Raw genomic sequence first — 22,066 nt, 5'->3', positions numbered from 1 at the left:
GCGTGGTACGTATATTTCTCATCTATTGTCTCCCTTCTTCTCACTTCTTGGTGGCATTATAAAAGCAAAAATTGACCTATCCTTCAAACTCAATGGAAAGATTTGCATGATGTGGGCATCGGTTATGGAGAACAACCTCAAAGGTAAGAAACTTTGGGGGTATGTTATGGGTTCCATTCCGGAACCTAGATTGGAGCTCACAAAGATCGAAGGTGGCCAAGAAAAGGCTCTTGAAGGAGATGCTTGCCTCAAAGCCATTGAAAATCATAAAAAAGAAGTTGAAGATTAGGAAAGCAATCACATAAAAATCCTTGCTTGGTTCTTGAACAATATTGAACTCAAGGTATGTGCTAATATAGCTAAATTTCACTGGGCCAATGAGGCTTGATTTTATATGAAGGGTATGTATATCCAAAAGGATCTTGCAAGAGCATATTTTTTGCAAGAAAAAATTAGAACCACCAAACAAGGTGATTCAAGTATTCAAGATTACTATAGTGTTCTAAATCCACTATGGGATGAGTTGGCTCTTTTAGAGCCAAAATGGCTTGCTATGGAAGATGTCGAATTAAGACAAAAGCAAATGAAACAAGATCGATTGTTCCAATTCTTATTTGGGTTACGTCCCGAATTTGAGCAAGTGAGGTCATCACTTTTCCATAGATCTATCTTTCCTCCAATTGAGGATGCCATTGCCGAAATCACTCAAGAAGAAACAAGGCTTGTCATGAGTAGGAATGTTGATGAAGTGCTTGCCGTATCCAAACCCGGCTACAATGTAGAAACCTATAAACCCCCCCACTTTGGTAAACAAGGAAACTACAATAGAGGAAGAAAAATGATTGTTTGCCATCATTGCTATGAGCCGGGTCACATTAAACCCTCTTGCTCAAAGCTCAATGGAACTTTCAAACCTAAGGTGGCCTCTATTGAAGAATCAACCACCAAAGAAGATGAAGGCAACAATGGTGATCTCAAAGAGACCCTTGGTTAAATATCCATGACTCTTCAACAAATTCTTAAAGCTACTTCCTCCACGTCGGGTGAGGCCATTGCATCTACATCATCACACGGTACGTATTCTTGGATCTTAGACTCCAGAGCATCTTTTTATATGACCCCTCATGAAAATGCCTTAGTCGATGTTTGCACCAATTCAAAGGGCTCTTGTGTTTCTACGACCGATGAAACTTTTTTGAAAATTTCTAGTATTGAAACTCTAAACTCAAAAAATTCTCAAAATCTTTTTGTTCCAAAAGTTAGAGTTGTTCCAAAACTAAACTTAAACCTTTTTTCGGTCTCTCAAATTGCCATGGATATGAAATATCTTTCTCATCTAATGGTTGCTTTATGCAGGATCTCTGGTCCGAGAAGCGGATTGGGCAAGGCTATAGGAAGAGGGACCTCTACTATATGAATCATCTAAACCTTCCTACAAACTATTTTTGTTCTTATGTCTAAGAAAAAAGTATTTGAAACTTGGCATAAAAGGCTTGGTCATCCAAGCTATTAAAAAATGTATTATCTTCCGTTTGAAAACAAATTTTGTAAGGAAAAAGACATTAATTGCAAAGATTGTATTTTTGGAAAAATGAAATCTATTCCTTTTCCAACTAGAACTTTTCTTTCTTCAAGACCCTTTGAATTGGTGCACTCGGATGTTTGGGGTCCATTTTCGGTCATGTCTAAAGGGGGTTACTCCTACTATGTCACTTTCATCGATGACTTTACTCGATATGTTTGGATCTATTTTCTTAGTCACAAATCAGAAGTGTTTTCCTTCTTTAAAGAATTTCATATAAAAATTCAAAATCAATTTCAAAGTAATATATCCACTTTGAGAACCGATTCTGGTGGTGAATACTTATCTAATGAATTCTAAAATTATTTAACTCAAAATGGAATTTGTCATAAAAAATCATGCCCTAAAACTCAAAAAAAAAACGGACTAGCGGAAAGAAAGCATATACATATTGTAGAAACCGCTAGAACATTGCTTGTCTCTAGAAATATTCCGATTTTTTTTTGGGCCGAAGCCGTCTTAACCTCAACATACCTAATCAATAGAATGCCTTCCTCAAAATTAAAGAATGCCTCTCCTTATGAAAAACTTTTTAAATTCTCTCCGGATTTTAATCGCCTTCGCATTTTTGGTTGTAAATGCTTTGTTCTCTTACATAAAAGAGATAAGTTGTCTCCAAAGGCAATTAAATGTGTTTTCTAGGTTATGGGGAAAATAAAAAAGGTTATAGGTGTTTTGATTTCAAAAATGACAAGCTGTATGTTTCAAAAGATGTAACTTTCTTCGAGGATGAGAATGGTTTTGAAAAAATGGAAAAATCAAATGAAAGTAATTATATGTTTTTACATGATCTTATTGATGACATAAATGCTGATTCTATGAATCATCTTGAAAGTATAGAAGACACTTGTGATGTGTCACCACCAAGTGATGGTACTAGTAATGAAAATATTAATGTTTACACCCGAAGAGATCAAGAAAGGCCTATTAGTGCATTAGAGAAATACTCTCAAATTTCTGAATCTTCAGAAGAGCCCCCCATTTGGCACTCTTCTAGAGAATCAGTACCACTTAATAGATTTGTATCTTATGAGTCTTTAGCACCCAATTATCGGGCATGTTTGATAACTTTACATTCATATTATGAACCCGCTCATTATAATCAAGCTAAAACTCTACCACATTGGGTTGAAGCAATGAAAATAGGATTAGATGCGTTAAAAAAGGCTAATACTTGGGAAATAGTCAAACTTCCTCCTCATAAAAAACCTATTAGATGTCGCTGGGTCTTTAAAGTTAAAACAAAAAGCGATGAATCTTTAGAAAGATATAAAGCCAGGTTAGTAACAAAGGGATATTCACAAGAATATGAAATCGACTATGAGAAAACATTCGCTCCTGTAGCCCTAATGACTAGTGTCAGAACTCTAATAGCTGTCGCATCAACTAAAAAATGACCTATATATCAACTCGATGTGAAAAATGCTTTTTTAAATGGGAATTTAAATGAAGAAGTATATATGGATCCACCACCCAGAATTAATATTGGATAAGGTCAAACCCTTAAACTCTTAAAAGCGTTATTTGGTCTTAAACAAGCCCCCAAAACTTGGTATGATCGTTTTAGTGATATCATGGTTAAATTAGGATTTCACTCTTGTTATACTGACTCTGCTCTCTTTGTTAAAAGTGTAGGTACTAGCATTGTTATCTTATTACTTTATGTTGGTGACATGATTATCACTGAGAATGATCAAAATAGTATTGTTGATATTAAAACCATGTTGAAAAATAATTTTGACATGTCTGATTTACGCTTCCTTAGATATTTTCTTGGTATTGAAGTTGCATATTCTCCTAGAGGATATATTTTGTCACAGATGAAGCTTGCTGTAGATATATGTACCAAGTCTGACATTTCAAATGATAAAAAGGTAGAGACTCCAGAGGTTATTAATGTCAAATTAAGGTTGGAGGACGGGGTTCTTCTGGAAGATCCCACACCCTACAAACAACTCATTGGATCTCTCACTTACCTAACCATCACCAGACCAGACATCGCTCATGCATTCACTCTGCAAGCCAATTTCAGCATGCTCCTACAACTGTGCATATGAGCGTCGTGCTCCGGGTCATCCGATACATCAAAAACACTATAAATAAAAGGCTATTTCTATCCTCATCTTCTTCATTAAACCTTCTTTCTTATACTGATGCATATTGGGGAGGTAACTCTAATGATAGAATCTCAACTACCGATTTTTGTGTTTTTTTAGGAGATTTCTTAATTGCTTGGAGATGCAAGAAGCAACAAAAAGTCTCGCTATCTTCTACTGAAGCTGAATACCGGGCTATGACAACCACAATAATGGAACTAGTTTGGCTTCGCAGTCTTCTCAAAGACATGGGGGTTGATATGGCTGAAGCTTCAAAGTTATGCGGTGACAACAAGAGTGCCATATATATTGCAAGCAATCACACCTTCCATGAGCGCACCAAACATATCGAGATTGACTGTCATTATGTTCGGGATGAATTTTTATGAGGAACAATTACTCTTCCATATGTCACTTTAGAATATCAATTGGCGGACTTCTTTACTAAAGCCCTTCTTGCACCCCGCTTCATGTTTCTTCTTGGCAAACTTTCCGTCATCTCCCCGTAATGTTTGACGGGGGGTTTTAATATATATATATATGTATGTATAATACCCGATAGGGGTATTTCTATCTTTTCACATAGTTGTTTTAGAAAGCAACTATTTTTTAATTTAGCTTTTCTAAATACATTTATTTATTTTATTTTATTTTTTTTATTTTTGCAATAACCAAAAAGGGGCCCCTCCATAGAGTCGTTGGGGCCCCCAACGGTCACAAATGTGATCGTTGGGGGCTCCCAACGACTCCATGGGAGCCCCCCTTTTGGCTATCCTTTTCAGGCCATGTGGCCTCCTTTCTTCTCATTTCTTTTTGTATAAATAGGGGTGAACCCCTTTGTATTGTTTTCATGCTTGAGAGCTCCTCTCTCTCAATAAAGATGCTTTTATATTTTTGCCTTTCACTAGGCTTTTGTATGTATTGTCCCTTAGTGAACTTGGCTATTGTCTCTTTTGTTTGTCCATTGTAGGACATTTCAAGTGCTTATAGCACTCTTTATATTTTCGCATATCTCGTTACAATGCGCGCATGAGCGAAAGCAAGAGTACGCGCATGCACAATCACAAAGAAAGCAAAGAGGCAAGAATGCAAAAATCTTCTTTATAGATACTTGAAAGCAAAGTACATCAAGAGGATAAGATGGGGTCCGAATACACAGGGTTCTTAAGCCGTAAGGCCTTTTGGGGCACTCGAAAGTGCCAAAGAGGTATACACATCAGAAATAAAAAGGTGAAAAACATGACGGTCTGGAACACTAGCAATGTTTAGGGGTTCCTCTCCCTACCAAAATTGCTTGCTGTAAGATAAACTCAGTAAATTTCTGCTTTGTAGTCAATTTTCCTTCATAAAAATCCAAGTACTTGAATCTACTCCAAAGATCTGGTGCTGCAATGAATTCCAGAGGGGGAATCAATTGTTCAACTCCCAGTCATGTGACAACCACTTGGAACCATATACAAATCCCTCTCTTCTTCCTATTCCACTTTTCTCTCCCGGTAAACCATGTAGAAACAATGGAACACGAAAAGAAACCTATAATCTTGTTCTGTTGGTATGGGTCCCTAAGTTTGATTCAACTCTAAGGGCTTGTTTGATGGCTTGTCCAGGATTAGATGAAATGAACAAAAAAAATGGATAGAACATTTGTTTTGTTCGTTCCGTTACAATTGTACCAAATCCAATGTTTGTTTGGACCGTACTCAGATGATGTGTTCCAAATGTCTGCTGTTTGATGATGATGTGCAGACAACTTGGACATACATGGATAATGGGTCTGATTACTTTGTTTTGGAATTCATGCAAACAAATCGACAAAGACTAACAGTTCGATCATACGAAACAAACCAACACAATCCAATCGCGAAACAAGTAATCCAACAACATGAACGAAATTAACAAGAAAACCCACAGTTAGAAACCATGAAATATTACAAGGGTTTTCCTTTTTCTTAGCATCATCGTTGAACCTAATCCCTACCAAAATGATATTGCTAATTATGTTAAACATTCAACAACCCAATCATATTAAAGAAAAAAAACCCCAATTACACCTTATACCCCACCCCTTCAACAAGGGGTCAACAAAAAGCTCATTTTGATGACCAACGGTTAACATTCACCCCAATCTCAAAAAAATTGAGAACAAAAGGAAATGAAAACAGAAAGAACATACAAACAAATCTCAGAGTAAGAAAACAAAATGGACAATGCTGCAAAGTGAAAATCCTAAAAGTAAAAGAGCCAGACCCAATTTCCCTAACTAATCAGTGAAGCAAAACTGATCAATAAAAGTAAAATCAAAGAACAGCCAGTGAGAAAATTGTTGAGCAAAAAAATGTGGGTTGATGAGCTCAAAACCAGCATTGGGAATCCACTAGATTGCAAGCAGAAAAAAAAATCTCCACAATGCGAATCCACTAAAAGAAGAAACAAATAAATGCAGTTCTACAGTAAAGCCCAAACTGAGCATCGATCTGTAATGGAAATGGCTACCCAAAAAACATATCCACAAAACGAGATCTACCTACCACTTCAAAACTTTGAACGAAACATGCACAAAAAAAGGAAGGTGGGTCGTTCTCATTCAACCAAAAACCCCATCCACCACCAACCAAAAACCCCATCCACCAGCAAGATTGCGAAAAGCAAAGTACACCTACCTCGATTTCTTTGGCGGTCGATCCCTATGGCGACTCCTCTCCTCTGACGGTTGGCCTCACTGTGTGCAGAGAGGTAGAGGGGAGGGAAGGGTGTGCGACAATGAGAAAGAGGATGAAAGAGACAGAGAATGGAGAGTGACTGTCTTTTGGTGAGAATGGAGAGTGAGAGAGAATGTCAGGTTTTAGCGAGAGAGAGAAGATTAGGGCAGAAGGGGACACACATCCGCCTGGCTGCAAAAGAGAGAGAGAGAGAGAGAGAGAGAGAGAGAGAGAGAGAGAGAGAGAGAGAGAGAGAGAGTCAAGGGGACCCCTCTCTCCGAACCATATTACCCTTTTCTCTTGGTTGTATATTTACCCTTTTCTCTTGGTTGTATATTTTATTTATTTAAGGGTATTACTGTCCTAATGTACAATTGACTGTATTATAAATATTTGTGATTAATGAAACCCACATTAAGAAAGGATTCAACATGGGAATGCTGCAGCCCTAATTCCTTTCTTCTTCTCTTCTCTTCTTTTCTTGGGTAACATGATTGAGGCTTGTTCACGATCTGATATTTCTGTTATGGTATCAGGGAAAAGTTGATCGGGATCTCGCTATTGTTTCGTCAAAGGTGACTAGATCTATCGGTTTGATTTCTTTATCTATTCTTCTTCTTTCTTTTTTATTTCTCTCTATCGATTCCTCTTCTTTCTTCTTTCCTCCTTTCTTCTACTCCCTTCTTCTTCAAGATCGTCATTCGTGGTTGATCAAATTTGACGACAATCAGATTTGAATAAAGATTCAAGATCGTCATTCGTAGTTGATCAGACTGACGTCAATCAGATCTGAATTAAAATTTATATATTTTGTTGAAGAGAACTGATTCAGATTTGACGTCAATCAGATCTGAATTAGATTCAGGTTGCTTATTTTTTATTAGATCTGACGTTCTTAAAAAAAAAATTATTCAATGTGACATCAACATATTGGAATTCCTATCACATTCTCTGATCTTTTCGACTAATATCTGGAACCAATCATCCAAAATCTACCTAAAGAATTTTCATTACTTCAGCCATCTAGTTACATCTATTTCCATCGAGTTAGCCATGTCTACAGAGGGACCAAACATGGTTAACTGTTATGACCTGAAAATAAATATCCTTGTTTATTGAGATTGTAGAATACACTTCATTAAGTTGCTAATATTTCAAATCTTCTGCATCCTTATTTTTCGTTCTCTGATTGGTCTACCCTCTCAATGGTCAAGATTTATATGGTCTGGAAGCTCAGAAATCCTCATTGTGTGCATGTTTCGCAGCCATTCCAATGGTTTTTATAATTTCTGTTATCATTACCCATGTAATCCCTCAATCCTGCATTTTTATGGCCATTTTGAGAAGTTTTTTATGGTATTCTCATCACAAACTAAATTCCTACACCATCGACCAACTTCAACCCATTTGAAGAACTGTAGAAGGAAAATTGAATGGGTTATTCGAAAGATTGTTAAGCAGATCTTGAGATAAAATTATTCATTTCCTTTAAATGTGAAATCCATTTAAAAACCAACATTTGATCAAGGGAGATGGATGGAACACATACTGAAACTGTGGTTGATATTGATAACAACTTTATGGCCATCTTGTGTAGCTTTGGCCATTTCTCATGGCATTCCCATTACAATGTTGAATCTTTGGACCATCCCCTCACTAGTGACCAACTTCAACCCATTTAAAGAATTGTGAAAAGCAAATTCAGTAGGTTAATAGAAAAAAACCATGTTTTATTAAAATCTCAAAAACCAACATTTAGGCTATGTTTGGGAGCCTTGCACTGGGATGGAAACATGGTTTCCATGTATTGCCAAAATATGGTTTTGGAGTTGCCAATACCACAAGCTGTTTGGGAGCTCATTTTGGTTTGCATGTGGTTTTAACATTTCAAGGAACTGGTTTTGACTTCCAAACAAGTGTACCTTTTTGAAGTGGAAGCAGTCAAAGTTATTTGCATGTATTTGCACACTTTGTTCATGCATGTCCTTCCATATGTGTTCACACATGTATTTGCATGTATTTGTCCATGCATGTTCATGCATATGTATATTTGCACATATTTGCATGTATTTGTCCATGCATGCCTGCATGGATGTATTGCTTGTATTTTTTCCAGGCATGTATTGTCCATGCGTATGTGTCCATGCATGTCATACATATGCCTCCATGCATGTATTTTCATATATTTGTCCATGAATGTGTCCACACATGTCATGCATATGTGTCCATGGATGTATTTGTCCATGAATATGTTTTCATGCATGTATATTTGACCGTGAACATGTTGATGCATGTATATTTGTCATGCATATTTGTTCATGCATGTGTCCATGCATATTTGTTCATGCACGTGTCCATGCATTGTGTGGTTGCTGGGTTAGTGACACCAAGGATGGTGTTCATTGGTTGATTCCACAAAACCCACCTCAGGAGGTGGGTATTGTATTTCTGCATTGGGGACCTCCAACACCCTTTCCATTGTCACTGTTTTGGTAAAATGCTGCTCTCAAACACCTGTGCATCACGGATTCCGCAACCCAGCTCCAATGAATAGCTCCCCAAAACAACCTTAATCATTTTAGGTATTAGAACATGTGCTGATATTAATAGGTTTTTGGGGAATATCTCAAAGGAAGTTGGATATTAGCGAAACAAGGGGTGGTTTTAGGAAATCTATATTTATTAGCATTTAAGTATATAAAATATATGCTTTATAGCACTGAGATCCTGAACAAGTTCTAAAATTTGCAGGTCAGGCATTCTATGCACTTTTCTCAGTTCTTTGGCTGCAGTATTGGGATTACTTCCAAGTTGGGCCTCCAAGATTCTTATCAGAAAGAGTATTGGCAAGCACTGGTCTAGCACAGCTGTTGGGGCTGCATGCAGTCATCTGCTGCAGGTGAATTTTGTTCTTGTCATTTATTATTAAAGTTCTATGTTGATATCAGAAATGAAGTGTAAGAAAAAAATGGTTTTGTTAGAAGCAGGAACCTCTTGATTTCTTCACAGTTCAGGATTTAGATCTAAATCACTGCTGAAATTTCATAACAAAATGTTAATTGGATTGATGTCCCAGTTGATGGTGAACTGTTTTTGTGAGGAATGTCAATCGATCTGGTCTGTTAACCCTGGCTTCCACTCCATGCAACTGGATACAAGTTAGAAGAGTGTCTTTTAGTCATTTTTTTTCATTTATTTCTAAAAACAGATTGGATCAACCAATATGCAAAAAAGGTTGGACTTTGTGTGCAAATTTTGAGGAACAAAGGAGGGCTCTCAAGCTGGTAAGGTCAACTTGGATTCTATACACACATGGATCTGACATTATCAAACTTGATTTAAGACTGACCTTATCATGTGAAGTGTCTTAGGCAGGATTTGATTGTATCTCACATGGGTCGCTTGAGTCCAACTCTCCAGGCGTATGAAAGCACATGTTTCTGATTTACTTTTTTTATTGTGATTTTTGGCAGAAACGGTAATGTATATAAAAAGATGATCTTGAGACCATGGTTGGCAATCTGGGTACTGTTAAATATATATATATATATATATATATATATATATATATTTTGTACATACATATATGGATATATATATATGTAACTAGATTAGTTTAGATTTTATTTTTTATTTTTTACCTTTTGACTAGTCAACTAATGTTGACTAGTCAAAAGTAAGAGAAGTTGGAAGGGTCCAACGGCTCTAAATCTAGTCAACTAATGTTGGCTAGTCAAAAGTAAGAGACGTTGGGAGGGTCCAATGGCTCTATTTAGAGCCATTGGGCCTCTCCCAATGTCTCTATGGAGGCCCTTTGGAATGTGTATATAAAGGGGTGGATCCCCCTCATTCATGCATTGCTTCTTGCATATTTCAGTAAATAAAATAATATTTTTTAAGGTTGTTTCAGCCACCTTTGGTGGATCGTGTGTGTGAGCCCATTTTGTGGCTTTTTGTGTGTTCTTTTGCTGCTTTGGTGGAACTCTTTTGAGTGTCCACTTTTGATGATTTGGTAAACATCTTTGGAGGAACTTGTTTCCTTTCATGGTATCAGAGCATGGAGATCAAGCTATTTTTTTTCAGTGCATTGGGAAGCGTGCCACTCAAGATTTTCAAGAGATAAAGTCTCTTTTGCAAAATTTATTCAAGTGCACGTGAGATTGTTGTGCCCTCTTGGTGGTGGAGTGCTCGTGTGTTCGTGCTCTCTTGGTGGTAGAGTGCTCGTGTGTTCGTGTTTCTCATTGGAGGAGCTTGTAATGAAATATGCAGAATTACAATAACAAAGTGCAAAACACATACAAGTCCAAGAGTGGACAATTACAAAGGCATAATACAAGCACAAAAATGCATAAGCAAAAGTCCACTAAGGGACAATATTGTAAAATGCACGTTTTTATAAAAACAAAAAATCGGACCCGGGTCGGATCCAGACTCAAACCCGGGCACCCGACGCCCTCCCCCGTGCTTACTTAAAGCATACAGGGGGGCGAGGGTTTCTCATTCGAGAAACCCTGCGCCCCCCGCTCTCTTTCTCTCACCTCGTTCGCCCAACATCCCCTCTCTCCTTCGCCTCTTCTGTTGCCGGGACCGGCACATGCGACCCCACACCGGCTGTCTCGTCACTCCCTCTCTTCTGCTCGCCATGTGTCGGCCACCCCAGCCCGACACCGACGCCCTCTCCCTCTCGGTTACCCTCCTTCCTGCGCATCGTCGCCTCTGTCTCCCTCAGGTAATCTCTCTTTCCCTGCGATTGTCTTCTCCTTCTTCTGCTTTTCTAGTCGACAACAGAGGAGCGACGCCCCTGCCGCCTGTGCACTTTCGACGGGCAGGGCCTTCTTATTTTTTCCAGCAGGGGTGAAGCCCTTGCCTTCCCTCCCTTCTCGTATTCTGTGAGGCAGGGGCGAAGCCGCCTCTCTTCAATGGCTCCTGCCTCTGCGTTTTCTGGCAAGCAGGGGTGAAACCCCTGCCCCTCCCTCGCCTCTTGTTTTCTTTTTGCGAGTCGGGTCGGGCTCGGCTAGATAGCCGAGCCCAGCCCTTGGCCTAGGCTATACGAGCCAGGGTCGGGCTCGGCCTGACAGCCAAGCCCACCCTTGCCTCCCCCCCCCCCCCTCTTCGTCTCCTTGTGTCTGGATGACGGGTAGGGGCTGTGCCCCTGCCCCTTTGTCTTCATCTGTCAGGTGGGGTAGGGGTTGTCCCCTTGCCCCCTCTCGCCTTCTGTCAGGTAGGTAGGGCAGGGGTTGTGCCCCTGCCTATCCCTTCTCTTTTCTGTTTTGTTGACGGTCCGCGGGTAGGGGCTGCGTCCTTGCCCCTTCTTTCTTTTTATAGGTCGACAGGCAAGGAGATGCCCCTGCTTCCTTTTCAGACCATACAGTGGGCAGGGGTTGCGGCCCTGCCCCTTCCGCCTTTTCCTTCGTTGTGTGGCGGGCAGGGACGCAACCCTACCCTCTTTCAGGGCTATGTCACAGGGATTCGGTCAGACAGGTGCCGCACCCGCGTTGACGCGACGCGATGCGGGTGCAGCACCAGGTGCGGTCAACCCGACCCTGGGTGCGTTGACCGCACCCAGGGTCATTTTGGTCCAATTTTTTGAATTAAAAAAAAAAAAATTTGCCATGTGAAATGGGCTGCGGAATTTAAAAAAAAATTCTGCTGATAGCTGACCACGCAGCGGGACCCACCCCTTGCTGGATTTTGATTTTGGCCTTGATAGCTTCGGTCTCTTTAGAGTTTGCCTATTCCCTGACGAGGACTTCCAGATTCTTCACCTCTCCCCACCCCTTGCTAGATCCCTGCAGGTAGTGATGAGAGAATGAAAGGATGGAACAACTGAAGCGTGGATGCCTGCTTGCTGCTGCTGCTCTTGTTTTATAAAGGGGCACTTGTGTCCACAACATCTGACGAGCTTTGTTGGCATCCCGATCTTTCTTCATCAAGGATTTTCTCTCTCCATAATAAATGATAATGGTGGTGGTAGCCTTGGTGGCTATTAGTATTCACTTTTCTCCTGACGAGATGGGTGCTCTAGTCGTAGCCTGGTGTAGACCTCTCTTTTCCACATGTTAAATCCAATAAATTTCTTTTAGCTGTCATCCAGAGTCTAAACCGGAGATCTCTGTGCAACTGTATATAAAATGAAATTTGAAGAACCCTAGGCAGTGGCTGTGGAGTTGTAGGCCTCGTGAAGACTCTCTCTTCAACAAACCACATCAAACCTTTCGCTTATATTTTTTTTCGTGAAGACCAGGGAGTTTCAGACATGATTGAATCATGACAGTCAGCAGAACGCAGCAGGCTGGGTCGATCAGATCTCCAATCCTTTCGGTTCATCAATTTTGTCCCGTTGCGCCAAAGTACACAAGCAGAACGTGGGTAACAAGTCTTCAAACAAACACACCAGCAAAAAAAAACTGGTTATAAGTCCTATAAATATATATATATATATATATATATATATATATATATATATATATATATATATATATATATATATATATATATATATATATATATATATATTTTGCCGCACCCCTGCACCCGGGTTTTTTAGAAGTGCCGCATCCCCGCACCCGCACCCGCACCCGCACCCGCACCCGCACTCATGTGACATAGTTTCAGGGTCTCGACCCCTTTCCTTTTAAAAAAAAAGCTTATATGATTCTCACTTTTAATTTTTTGCAGTTTGCGCAATGGATCCCGCTTGTGCCCCGCGGCCCGAGACGTTCATCACTTACGCTCGAAGACGTGCGCAACGCCGCGACTCTCGAAGGTAGGGAAAAGTTGCGCAAAGGACAATAGACAAACTAAAATAAAGCAATTAAACTAAAGTGGAAAAAGAAAGGACAAAAACAATATATATGTATGCGTATATGTATATGTTAAATTGTATCTCTCTTATGTAAATATTTATATATATATATATATATATATATATATATATATATATATATATATATATATATATATATATATATATAAAGAGATACATATACATATATACATGATGTATATATGTATATGTATCTATCTTTATATATATATGTAAATATATTAAAACCCGCAAGGGTATTATAGTCATTTCCCTTCTTTTGCGCATATTCATAATTATGAATATGTTGTAATATTTTTTGTACTTTTTCTTTTTCTTCTTTTCTTCATTTTATTTTTTCTTTTTGTTTGACTCAAAGTCAAACTTGGAGGGGGCTCAACACTAGCTGTTGAGCCTCTCCAACGGTTAGAATTCTAACCGTTGGAGGGGCTCCAACAGCTAGTGGAGCCCCTCCAAGGCTCCTTGCTTCTTATAAATAGGGGAGTTCCCCCTTTGTAAAACCCACTTCTTGGAGCTTTTGTTCTCCATTCTTCTCAATAAAATTCTTTATATTTTGTATGCCTTTGTGCAATTGAGTTTCTTTATTGTACCTTCGTGTACATTTGTTCTAAGTGTTCTTGTGCATTTGTGCACATTGGTGGTGTTGTGCTTATCGCACATTTTATCTCTTTTTTGAGATATTTTCACATGGTATCAGAGCTAGGCTCAAAGGAAAAGAAGATCGTGCATTTTTCTCTCTTCGTTGGAATACCTCGTAAAGCGTGCCATTAAGTTGTGGTGGTTGGAGTGAAGACTCGGTCCTTCATTCTATATTTTAGAAGCTTTCTACATCAAGAAGGAACTCTTTTCGCATTATGGTACGCATTTATTTCTCTTTGTATCCTCTCTAATGGGTGAAATTGATTCTCACTTCTCTCTTGGCTTCAAATTAAATGGAACGAATTATCATGTATGGGCCGGGAATATGGAGGCTCATATAAAAGGAAAGGGTCTTTGGGGATATGTTCAAGGAACTATTCTCGAACCCGAACCTAAAATTACTATCCTTGAGAGAGGGGAGATCAAGGTTCTTGAGGGAGAAGAAAGAGAAAAGGCTTTTGAAGATTACAATAAGAAGCATGAAGAGTGGGAAATGAAAAATTACAAAATACTCTCATGGTTCTTCTCTTCGGTTGAGACCAAAATTAATGCCAACATTCTAAAGTTCAAAAAGGCATATCAAGTATGAGAATATCTTGAAAGAATGTATATTTCAAGAGATTTGTCCCATAAATACTATCTCCAAAAGAAGGCTTTAACCCTTCAACAAGGAGAGATGTCCGTTAGAGAATATTTTGCCGAGTTATCCACTATTTGGGATGAGCTTGCTCTCCAAGAACCTAAATGGAGTGGTGAGGCTATTGAATTGAGGGTCAAACAATTAGAAGAGGATCATTTCTTTAACTTTTTAAATGGGCTTAGACCCGAGTTTGAACAAACTAGATCCTCTCTCTTGTCTTCTTTCTCTTCTCCCCCATTGGAAGATGTGCTTACCAAATTAAGTGGAGAAGAAACTAGATTGGGAATGAATAAAACCAATCTAAGTGTGTTGGCCGTTCCCTCTAAAGATGAGGATGAGGGTGCTTATGCCGTCTCAAGACCAGGGAATAATGTTAAAACCTATAAACCCCCTCATTTTAACAAAAATCAAGGAGGAAGAGAAAATGGTGGGCATTATGGAAGAAAAGATTATAGTAAGATCATATGCCATTTTTGCAAAGAACCGGGTCACATTAAACCGGTATGCCCTAAATGGAAGAAGATGGTGGCTATGTCTACTACTTTCCAATCAACCAAGGAGGAAGGTCCATCAACTTCCAACCATGCTACTTTGTCTCTCAATCAAATCATGGAAGCTCTTCAACCACTTCTCAAGGGATCCGTTTCCGGAGCCGCCATGACCACCTTCTCTCCTCCCGGTAAGACTCTTTGGCTCTTAGACTCGGGTGCATCCTTTCATATGACTCCAAATGTTTTTGCACTTTCTAAATACTCAAAAAATTTGTCACCCTCTTTTGTCTCTACCGCGGATGGGGTTTCTCTTGAAATAAAAGGAATTGGTGATTTTGAAAGACAAGGTTTTTCTATTTCTAAAGTTAGATTTATACCAAAACTAAATTTAAATTTGCTTTTCGTCTCTCAACTATCGGATCATGGGTGTGATATCAAATTCTCATCAAATAAATGTTGGATACAGGTCGCCGGTCCAGGAAGATTGGGGAAGGCTCTAGGAAGGGAGATCTTTATCTCATAGAATTTATTCAAATTCCAAAAACCTCTTTTTGTAATGTTGCCCAACATAAATATATAAATGTTTGGCATAAACGCCTTGGGCACCCAAATATTGTCAATCTTTCTTATTTACATTTTGCTAAAACTTTATGTAAAGACAATTTCAATTGTAATGATTGTATTCTTGGTAAAATGAGAAGCTTACCTTTTGGACAAAGAACTATGTTTTCAACTAAGCCTTTTGAAATTGTGCATTCGGATGTTTGGGGACCGACACCCGTTGTGTCTAAGGGAGGTTTTTCGTATTATGTTATTTATGTGGATGATTTCTCAAGGTATAGTTGGATATACTTCCTCAAACATAAACATGGGGTTTTCTCTACTTTTAAGGTTTTTCACATGTTAATACAAAATCAATTCAATAGTAAATTACAAATTCTTAGAAACCGATTCCGGGGGAGAATATCTCTCAAATGATTTCAAAAGTTATATTGAAAATAATGGGATTGTTCATCAAAGGTCTTGCCCCAAAACTCCTCAACAGAATGGGTTGGCCGAACGAAAACATAGACACATAATTGAAACTACAAGAACTTTGCTCATTTCTCAAAAAATTCCAAAAAGATTTTGGGCCGAAGCGGCCCTTGCATCGGTTTATCTCATAAACCGACTTCCATCCAAAAACTTGAATCAAATATCTCCATATGAAATCTTGTATAAAAAAGAACCCGATTACAATAGGTTAAGAATTTTTGGTTGTAAATATTTTTTTCTCACCGATAAGAATGATAAATTATCTCCCAAAGTTATTCCTTGTGCGTTTTTGGGATATTCGGAAACACAAAAAGGTTTTAGGTGTTATGATATTAAAAATGATAAACTATATGTTTCAAGAAATGTAACATTTTTAGAAAACATAAGTGGTTTTGAAAAACACAAAACTCATGAAGATAATGCCGATTACTCTTTTTTGTTTGAACTATTATCTAGAAATGAAGATTTTTTTAGCGATGATGAATTGAATGAGAATGAGGATATAAGTGAAAGTATTCCTCAAACCATTCATGATGAAGAAGAAATGATAAATGAACCAATTACCTATACACATAGAGATAAAAGCACTTTTAGAAGTGCAATAGAGAAATATAGTGACCTTAGTGAATCTTCCAACCACTCTTGAAGAACTGAAAGATCTAGGAAAAATCCTTCTAGATTTATTTCCTATGAGTCTTTTTCTCCAAAACATAGGGCATGTCTTAGTGCCATTCACTCATATCAAGAACCTAGAAATTTTAAAGAAGCTATGGAAATGATAGAGTGGAGGGATGCCATGGACAACGAACTTAGAGCCCTCAACAAAGCCAAAACTTGGGTTTTTCAATGTCTTCCAAAAGGAAAGAAAACAATAGGATGTAGATGGGTTTTTAAAGTCAAAACCAAGAGTAATGGCACTCTCGAAAGGTATAAAGCCCGTCTTGTCGCAAAAGGATATAGTCAAGAATACAATATCGATTACGAAGAAACCTTTGCCCCTGTTGCACGAATGGTTACTGTAAGATGTTTGATCACCATTGCATCTATTAAAAAATTGAATATTTACCAAATGGATGTTAAAAATGCCTTTCTAAATGGGGACCTTAATGAAGAAGTCTACATGGATGCTCCTCTTGGTATGAACGTACTAAAGGGGAAAGTCCTTCGTTTGCAAAAAGCGCTTTATGGTTTAAAACAAGCCCCTAAGGCTTGGTATGATCGATTTAATGATGTGATGGTTCAAGATAGTTTTACCTCATGCTACACTGACACTGCTCTGTTCGTCAAAAAGTCTGATGCAGGAATTGTGATTTTACTGTTGTATGTTGATGATATGATATGTTGATAACAGGTAGTGACATAAAGGGCATCAGAAACATTAAAACCACTTTAAAAGAAAGGTTTGAAATGTCAGACTTGGGGTATCTGACTTACTTTCTTGGTATCGAGGTAGCCTACTCTCATAGAGGCTATTTCTTGTCTCAAACTAAACTTGCTTGTGAGATTCTTGAGAGATCAGGTATTACTGATGATAAAATCTGTGAGACCCCTGAAATTGTGGGATAAAAAATGAAGATCGATGATGGGAAACCTCTAAAGGATCCTACCCCCTACCGGCAACTTGTGGGATCTCTAATGTATCTTAGCATCACAAGGCCGGACATCTCTCATGCCGTGCACACTGCAAGCCAATTTCAGCATGCTCCTACATCCATTCATATGAGTGCCGTTCTCCGAGTTGTCAGATACATAAAGGGAACTCTAAACAAGGGAGTTTTCCTTTCCTCATCTTCTGAGTTAAATTTAATTGCATATACTGACTCTGATTGGGGAGGTGACCAAAATAATCGTCACTCCACTACAGGCTTTTGCATTTTTTTAGGTGAATCCCTGATCTCATGGAGATGTAAGAAACAACAGAAGGTGTCTCTATCGTCCACCGAAGCAGAATATCGAGCCATGGCTTCTACAACTATGGAGATTGTCTAGATTCATCAGTTGCTGCAAGACATGGGAATTCCAATTCAAGAACCCACAAAGTTGTGTTGTGATAATAAGAGTGTAATCTATATTGCTAAAAATCACACTTTTCATGAGCGGACAAAGCATATTGAGATGGACTGCCATTATGTCAGAGAGGCATATCTACAAAAAGTCATCGATCTTCCTTATGTGACTTCAGAATATTAGTTGGCAGATTTCTTCACCATGGCGCTTTGCTCTTCAAGATTCAACTTTCTCCTTAGCAAACTTTCGGTCATTGTGCCCTAAGTTTGAGGGAGGGTGTTAAATTGTCTCTCTCTTATGTAAATATTTACATATATATATATATATAAAGAGAGATACATATACATATATACATGATGTATATATGTATATGTATCTATCTTTATATATATATGTAAATATATTAAAACCCGCAAGGGTATTATAGTCATTTCCCTTCTTTTGCGCATATTCATAATTATGAATATGTTGTAATATTTTTTGTACTTTTTCTTTTTTTCTTCATTTTATTTTTTCTTTTTGTTTGACTCAAAGTCAAACTTGGAGGGGGCTCAACACTAGCTGTTGAGCCTCTCCAACGGTTAGAATTCTAACCGTTGGAGGGGCTCCAACAGCTAGTGGAGCCCCTCCAAGGCTCCTTGCTTCTTATAAATAGGGGAGTTCCCCCTTTGTGAAACCCACTTCTTGGAGCTTTTGTTCTCCATTCTTCTCAATAAAATTCTTTATATTTTGTATGCCTTTGTGCATTTGAGTTTCTTTATTGTACCTTCGTGTACATTTGTTCTAAGTGTTCTTGTGCATTTGTGCACATTGGTGGTGTTGTGCTTATCGCACATTTTATCTCTTTTTTGAGATATTTTCACAGTATATAGGTACGCTTTTAACTCAAGGACGCGGTTTCGCGATCCTTGTCCTTTTCCTTTCTGTCTTTACTTTGCCGCTGCGCTTTTGTGCATAGGCTTGCTTTCGCATTTACTTTATGTCTTTACTGCTTTCTGCTTTTATTGCTGTTGTCTTTACTTTGCCGCCGCGCTTTAGTGCATAGGCTTTTGCTTTTTGTCAATTATTGTTTCTGTCTTTACTTTGCCGTCACACTTTAGTGTACAGGCTTTTGCTTTCACATTTATTGCTTTTTGTCTTTGCTTTGCCGCTACACTATTACGTGCATAGGCTATTGTTTACGCAATTTATTTGGCCGATGTATGGTTTCGTACATCGTGCATTGCTTATGCATTTAAGCTCGTTGTGTGGTTTCACACATCGAGTCTCGCTTTATGTCAATTACCTTGTCTTCACGCTAAAATGTGTACAGGCTCACACTTACTCTTAAAGACGCAGATTTGCGCATGCTTGCCTAGCCTTTTAAAAAAGGGAATTTCATGCAAGATTTAAATATTTAAAATATCCATTGTTTCGAAAGGCAAAAAACAAACTTTTGGCGGTTTCACATTCGCAACTAAGTCTTTCTCTCAACCCCGCGTAACTTTGAGAGTTACGTACGGTCGTTCATTTTGATATTCGATAATGACTCGGATATCTCCAACCAAAGGTACGGGACAATGAGATTTTCTAAATAGAGTTGGGGTTACATTGTAATATATGCATTTACATAAATGCAACCCCGTAGGACACGCAAGAGCGTATCCTATCCTATCTATTTCTTACTTGCTCTTTTTTGAAAGACACGAGTTTGCATATGAGCGTTAGAGTTTTAAAGAAAAGAGATTCCTTGCGAGAACCCAGTTTTTCCTAAATACGTAGTTTTGCAAATGCAAGGTCTCCATGTTTATGGTTTGCGAAAACACAACTAAGTTTTCCAAGTCGGCACATTTGAGAGAAGTGTTTTACAATTGCGGTTTGAGATTCCGATACAATTCGGATAACCACAATATGGGTATGGGCATGAGTTTGGGCCGAGTTTCTGCTGAGAAACCTGTATCATAAACAATATCGCAAGACATGCGCAACATGTTGATATTGTAATAAATTGGATGAGAGATCCATGACGATCTCGTATCGTGTCAAACTAAATATTTGTTGTATCGTTTCTTTTACGAAACATTGAGTTTGGGTTTCTTCTGAGAAACCAATACCCCTCTCATCGTAGCCGTGCTTTTAGACAGGCACTACATGTTTATACTACGATGATTGGATGAGAGGTTCGTGTAACCTCGAACCGTGCGAATGGCACTTTATGAAAATTAGTTACGTAGTGATGTTTTGCCTTCACAGGCAATATGCTCGTATTGGTTTAAAAGACCAGAGCATGTCAAATAAAATGATTACATCGTTTCTTTCACAATACATTAAAGTTGGGGTTTCTTTCTGTGAAACCTATACCCCTCTCGTCGTAGCTGTGTTTTTAGACAGGTATGGTATGTTTGTACTACAATGAGTAGGATGAGAGGTCTGTGGTAACCTCGAAACGTGTGATGGGCGCTTTGTTGAAAATCACATAAATGGTGATGATTCGCCTTCACAGGCAAGATGCTCGAATAGGTTTGAAAGACCAAAGCATGTAGAATGGGTCTTCAGTTAAATAACACATGTTGCACCCATTCGACCCGTTGTTTTCCATCAAGAGAGAGGATGAGATGATACAAAAACTCTGATGGATAGGCTGTTAATAACCACACCTCGGGCAAATGACTCGTCATCCCCAGTCATCGGAGTTAGGGGACAGGAGTACTAAAAATTATCCTAGGTGGTAGATCTCATAGACTTCTGCAGAAGTTGGATGCATCCTTTGCCACGTATGTTTTTGGAGAATTCTCTCTCGACCACTGGCCGTCTCCTTAGGAGCGGATTTAGCTAGCTAACCGGGTATCTAAAATATATGGCATAATAAACCCCTGGATTAGTCTCAGTTGTTTCTACATTCCGTGCCTTATGCATACTTGCAGACCAACTAATATCGAAACAAAAAGTTATCCTGCTCGCATTACTTATTGAATTTTGCATCATGTATTAGTTAATTGCTTATCTTAATTAGCTGCTTATTACTGTTGTTAAATTACTGCTTATTACTTGTTAAAAATGTTGATCATGTTAGAATGAATGCATTGCTTAATTTTGCTCTATATTGTCTTGTGCACCTACCAGTTTTTCATGAATTGACCTATTTTATGGGTACAGGTGATGATTAGGTTTACGAGATGTGCGATGACGCGATTGTAAGATGGCTTCAAGATCCCATAGTTTCTGATAGTGTTCCGCATTTAGGATACATTTTGAAGTTTTGCATTTTGTATAAGGGTTTCCTAAGGAAATCCCATTTTTTGTATAAACTCGTTATTTCTTTTTAATGCATATGGTTTTCTGAATGTTTTGTGAGGATTCAATTTATTGTGAAATAGAGGTTTTTACGCTAACGTGCCCAAGGTTGTCGACTTATCTCTTTTCTTTTCGAAAAAAATCATTTCTGCTGATTTACTAAAACAAAAACCTTAAAAAGAAAATATTTTCTAAATCTTTGAAATATTTTGAAAGATTTACAAGTTCAAAATTTTGGGGCGTTACAAATACAAAGAGCCAACAAAGGGCAACACCAATAAGTAAAAAAATAGGATATTATTAATAATATTCTTAAAAAGCATTGGAGAATATAGGGGGAACACCTCCCCTATTTATATACAACAACAATGAGGGAGGCCATTGGGAGCTCCCTTTATAGAGACGTTGGGGAGCTCCCAATGATCATATTTATGATCGTTGGAGCCCCAACGATTCTATGGAGTGGGCTCCCCTATGGGAATAGCAAAAAATAAAAAGGGAAAAAAAGATAAGAAAATAAAGAAAAGAAAAATAAAGTTGTTTCTAATAAACAACTATAATTACATGTGAAAAAGACTAAAATGCCCATGTCGGGCAAACTATTGCAATACAGATTATATATATATATATATATATATATATATATATATATATATATATATATATATATTAACACTCCTCCTCAAACTTACAAGAAAATGACCAAAAGTTTGTTAAGGAGAAAAATAAATCGAGAAGAAAGGGCTTTGGTGAAGAAATCCGTCAGTTGATACTCCAA

General features: G+C 38.2%; 1 protein-coding gene across 13 annotated transcripts in view; it reads left to right on the top strand.

Annotated features, from left to right (window-relative positions):
• Nucleotides 1–22,066, top strand: part of LOC149837885 (alpha/beta-Hydrolases superfamily protein) — a 116,570-nt gene that overhangs the window by 41,158 nt on the left and 53,346 nt on the right. For 10 of the 13 annotated variants that reach the window (XR_016431923.1, XR_016431924.1, XR_016431922.1 and 7 more), the window contains one exon: nucleotides 9,129–9,276. Coding sequence is in view for 7 of the 13 variants with exons in the window: in XM_090006250.1 (XP_089862376.1) it covers nucleotides 9,129–9,276 (148 nt within the window). In the remaining 6 variants the exon portion in view is untranslated. Of the gene's footprint in view, nucleotides 1–9,128; nucleotides 9,277–9,585; nucleotides 9,662–22,066 lie in introns of all 13 variants that reach the window. The other 3 variants (XR_016431925.1, XR_016431926.1, XR_016431927.1) reach the window with 1 other exon arrangement.

The sequence above is a fragment of the Nuphar pumila genome, chromosome 5 (assembly GCF_984573655.1).
Source record: "Nuphar pumila chromosome 5, dmNupPumi1.hap1.1, whole genome shotgun sequence".
Taxonomy (NCBI): domain Eukaryota; kingdom Viridiplantae; phylum Streptophyta; class Magnoliopsida; order Nymphaeales; family Nymphaeaceae; genus Nuphar; species Nuphar pumila.
Note: the sequence above shows the minus strand (reverse complement) of the source record. Positions and strands in the feature narration are given on the sequence as shown.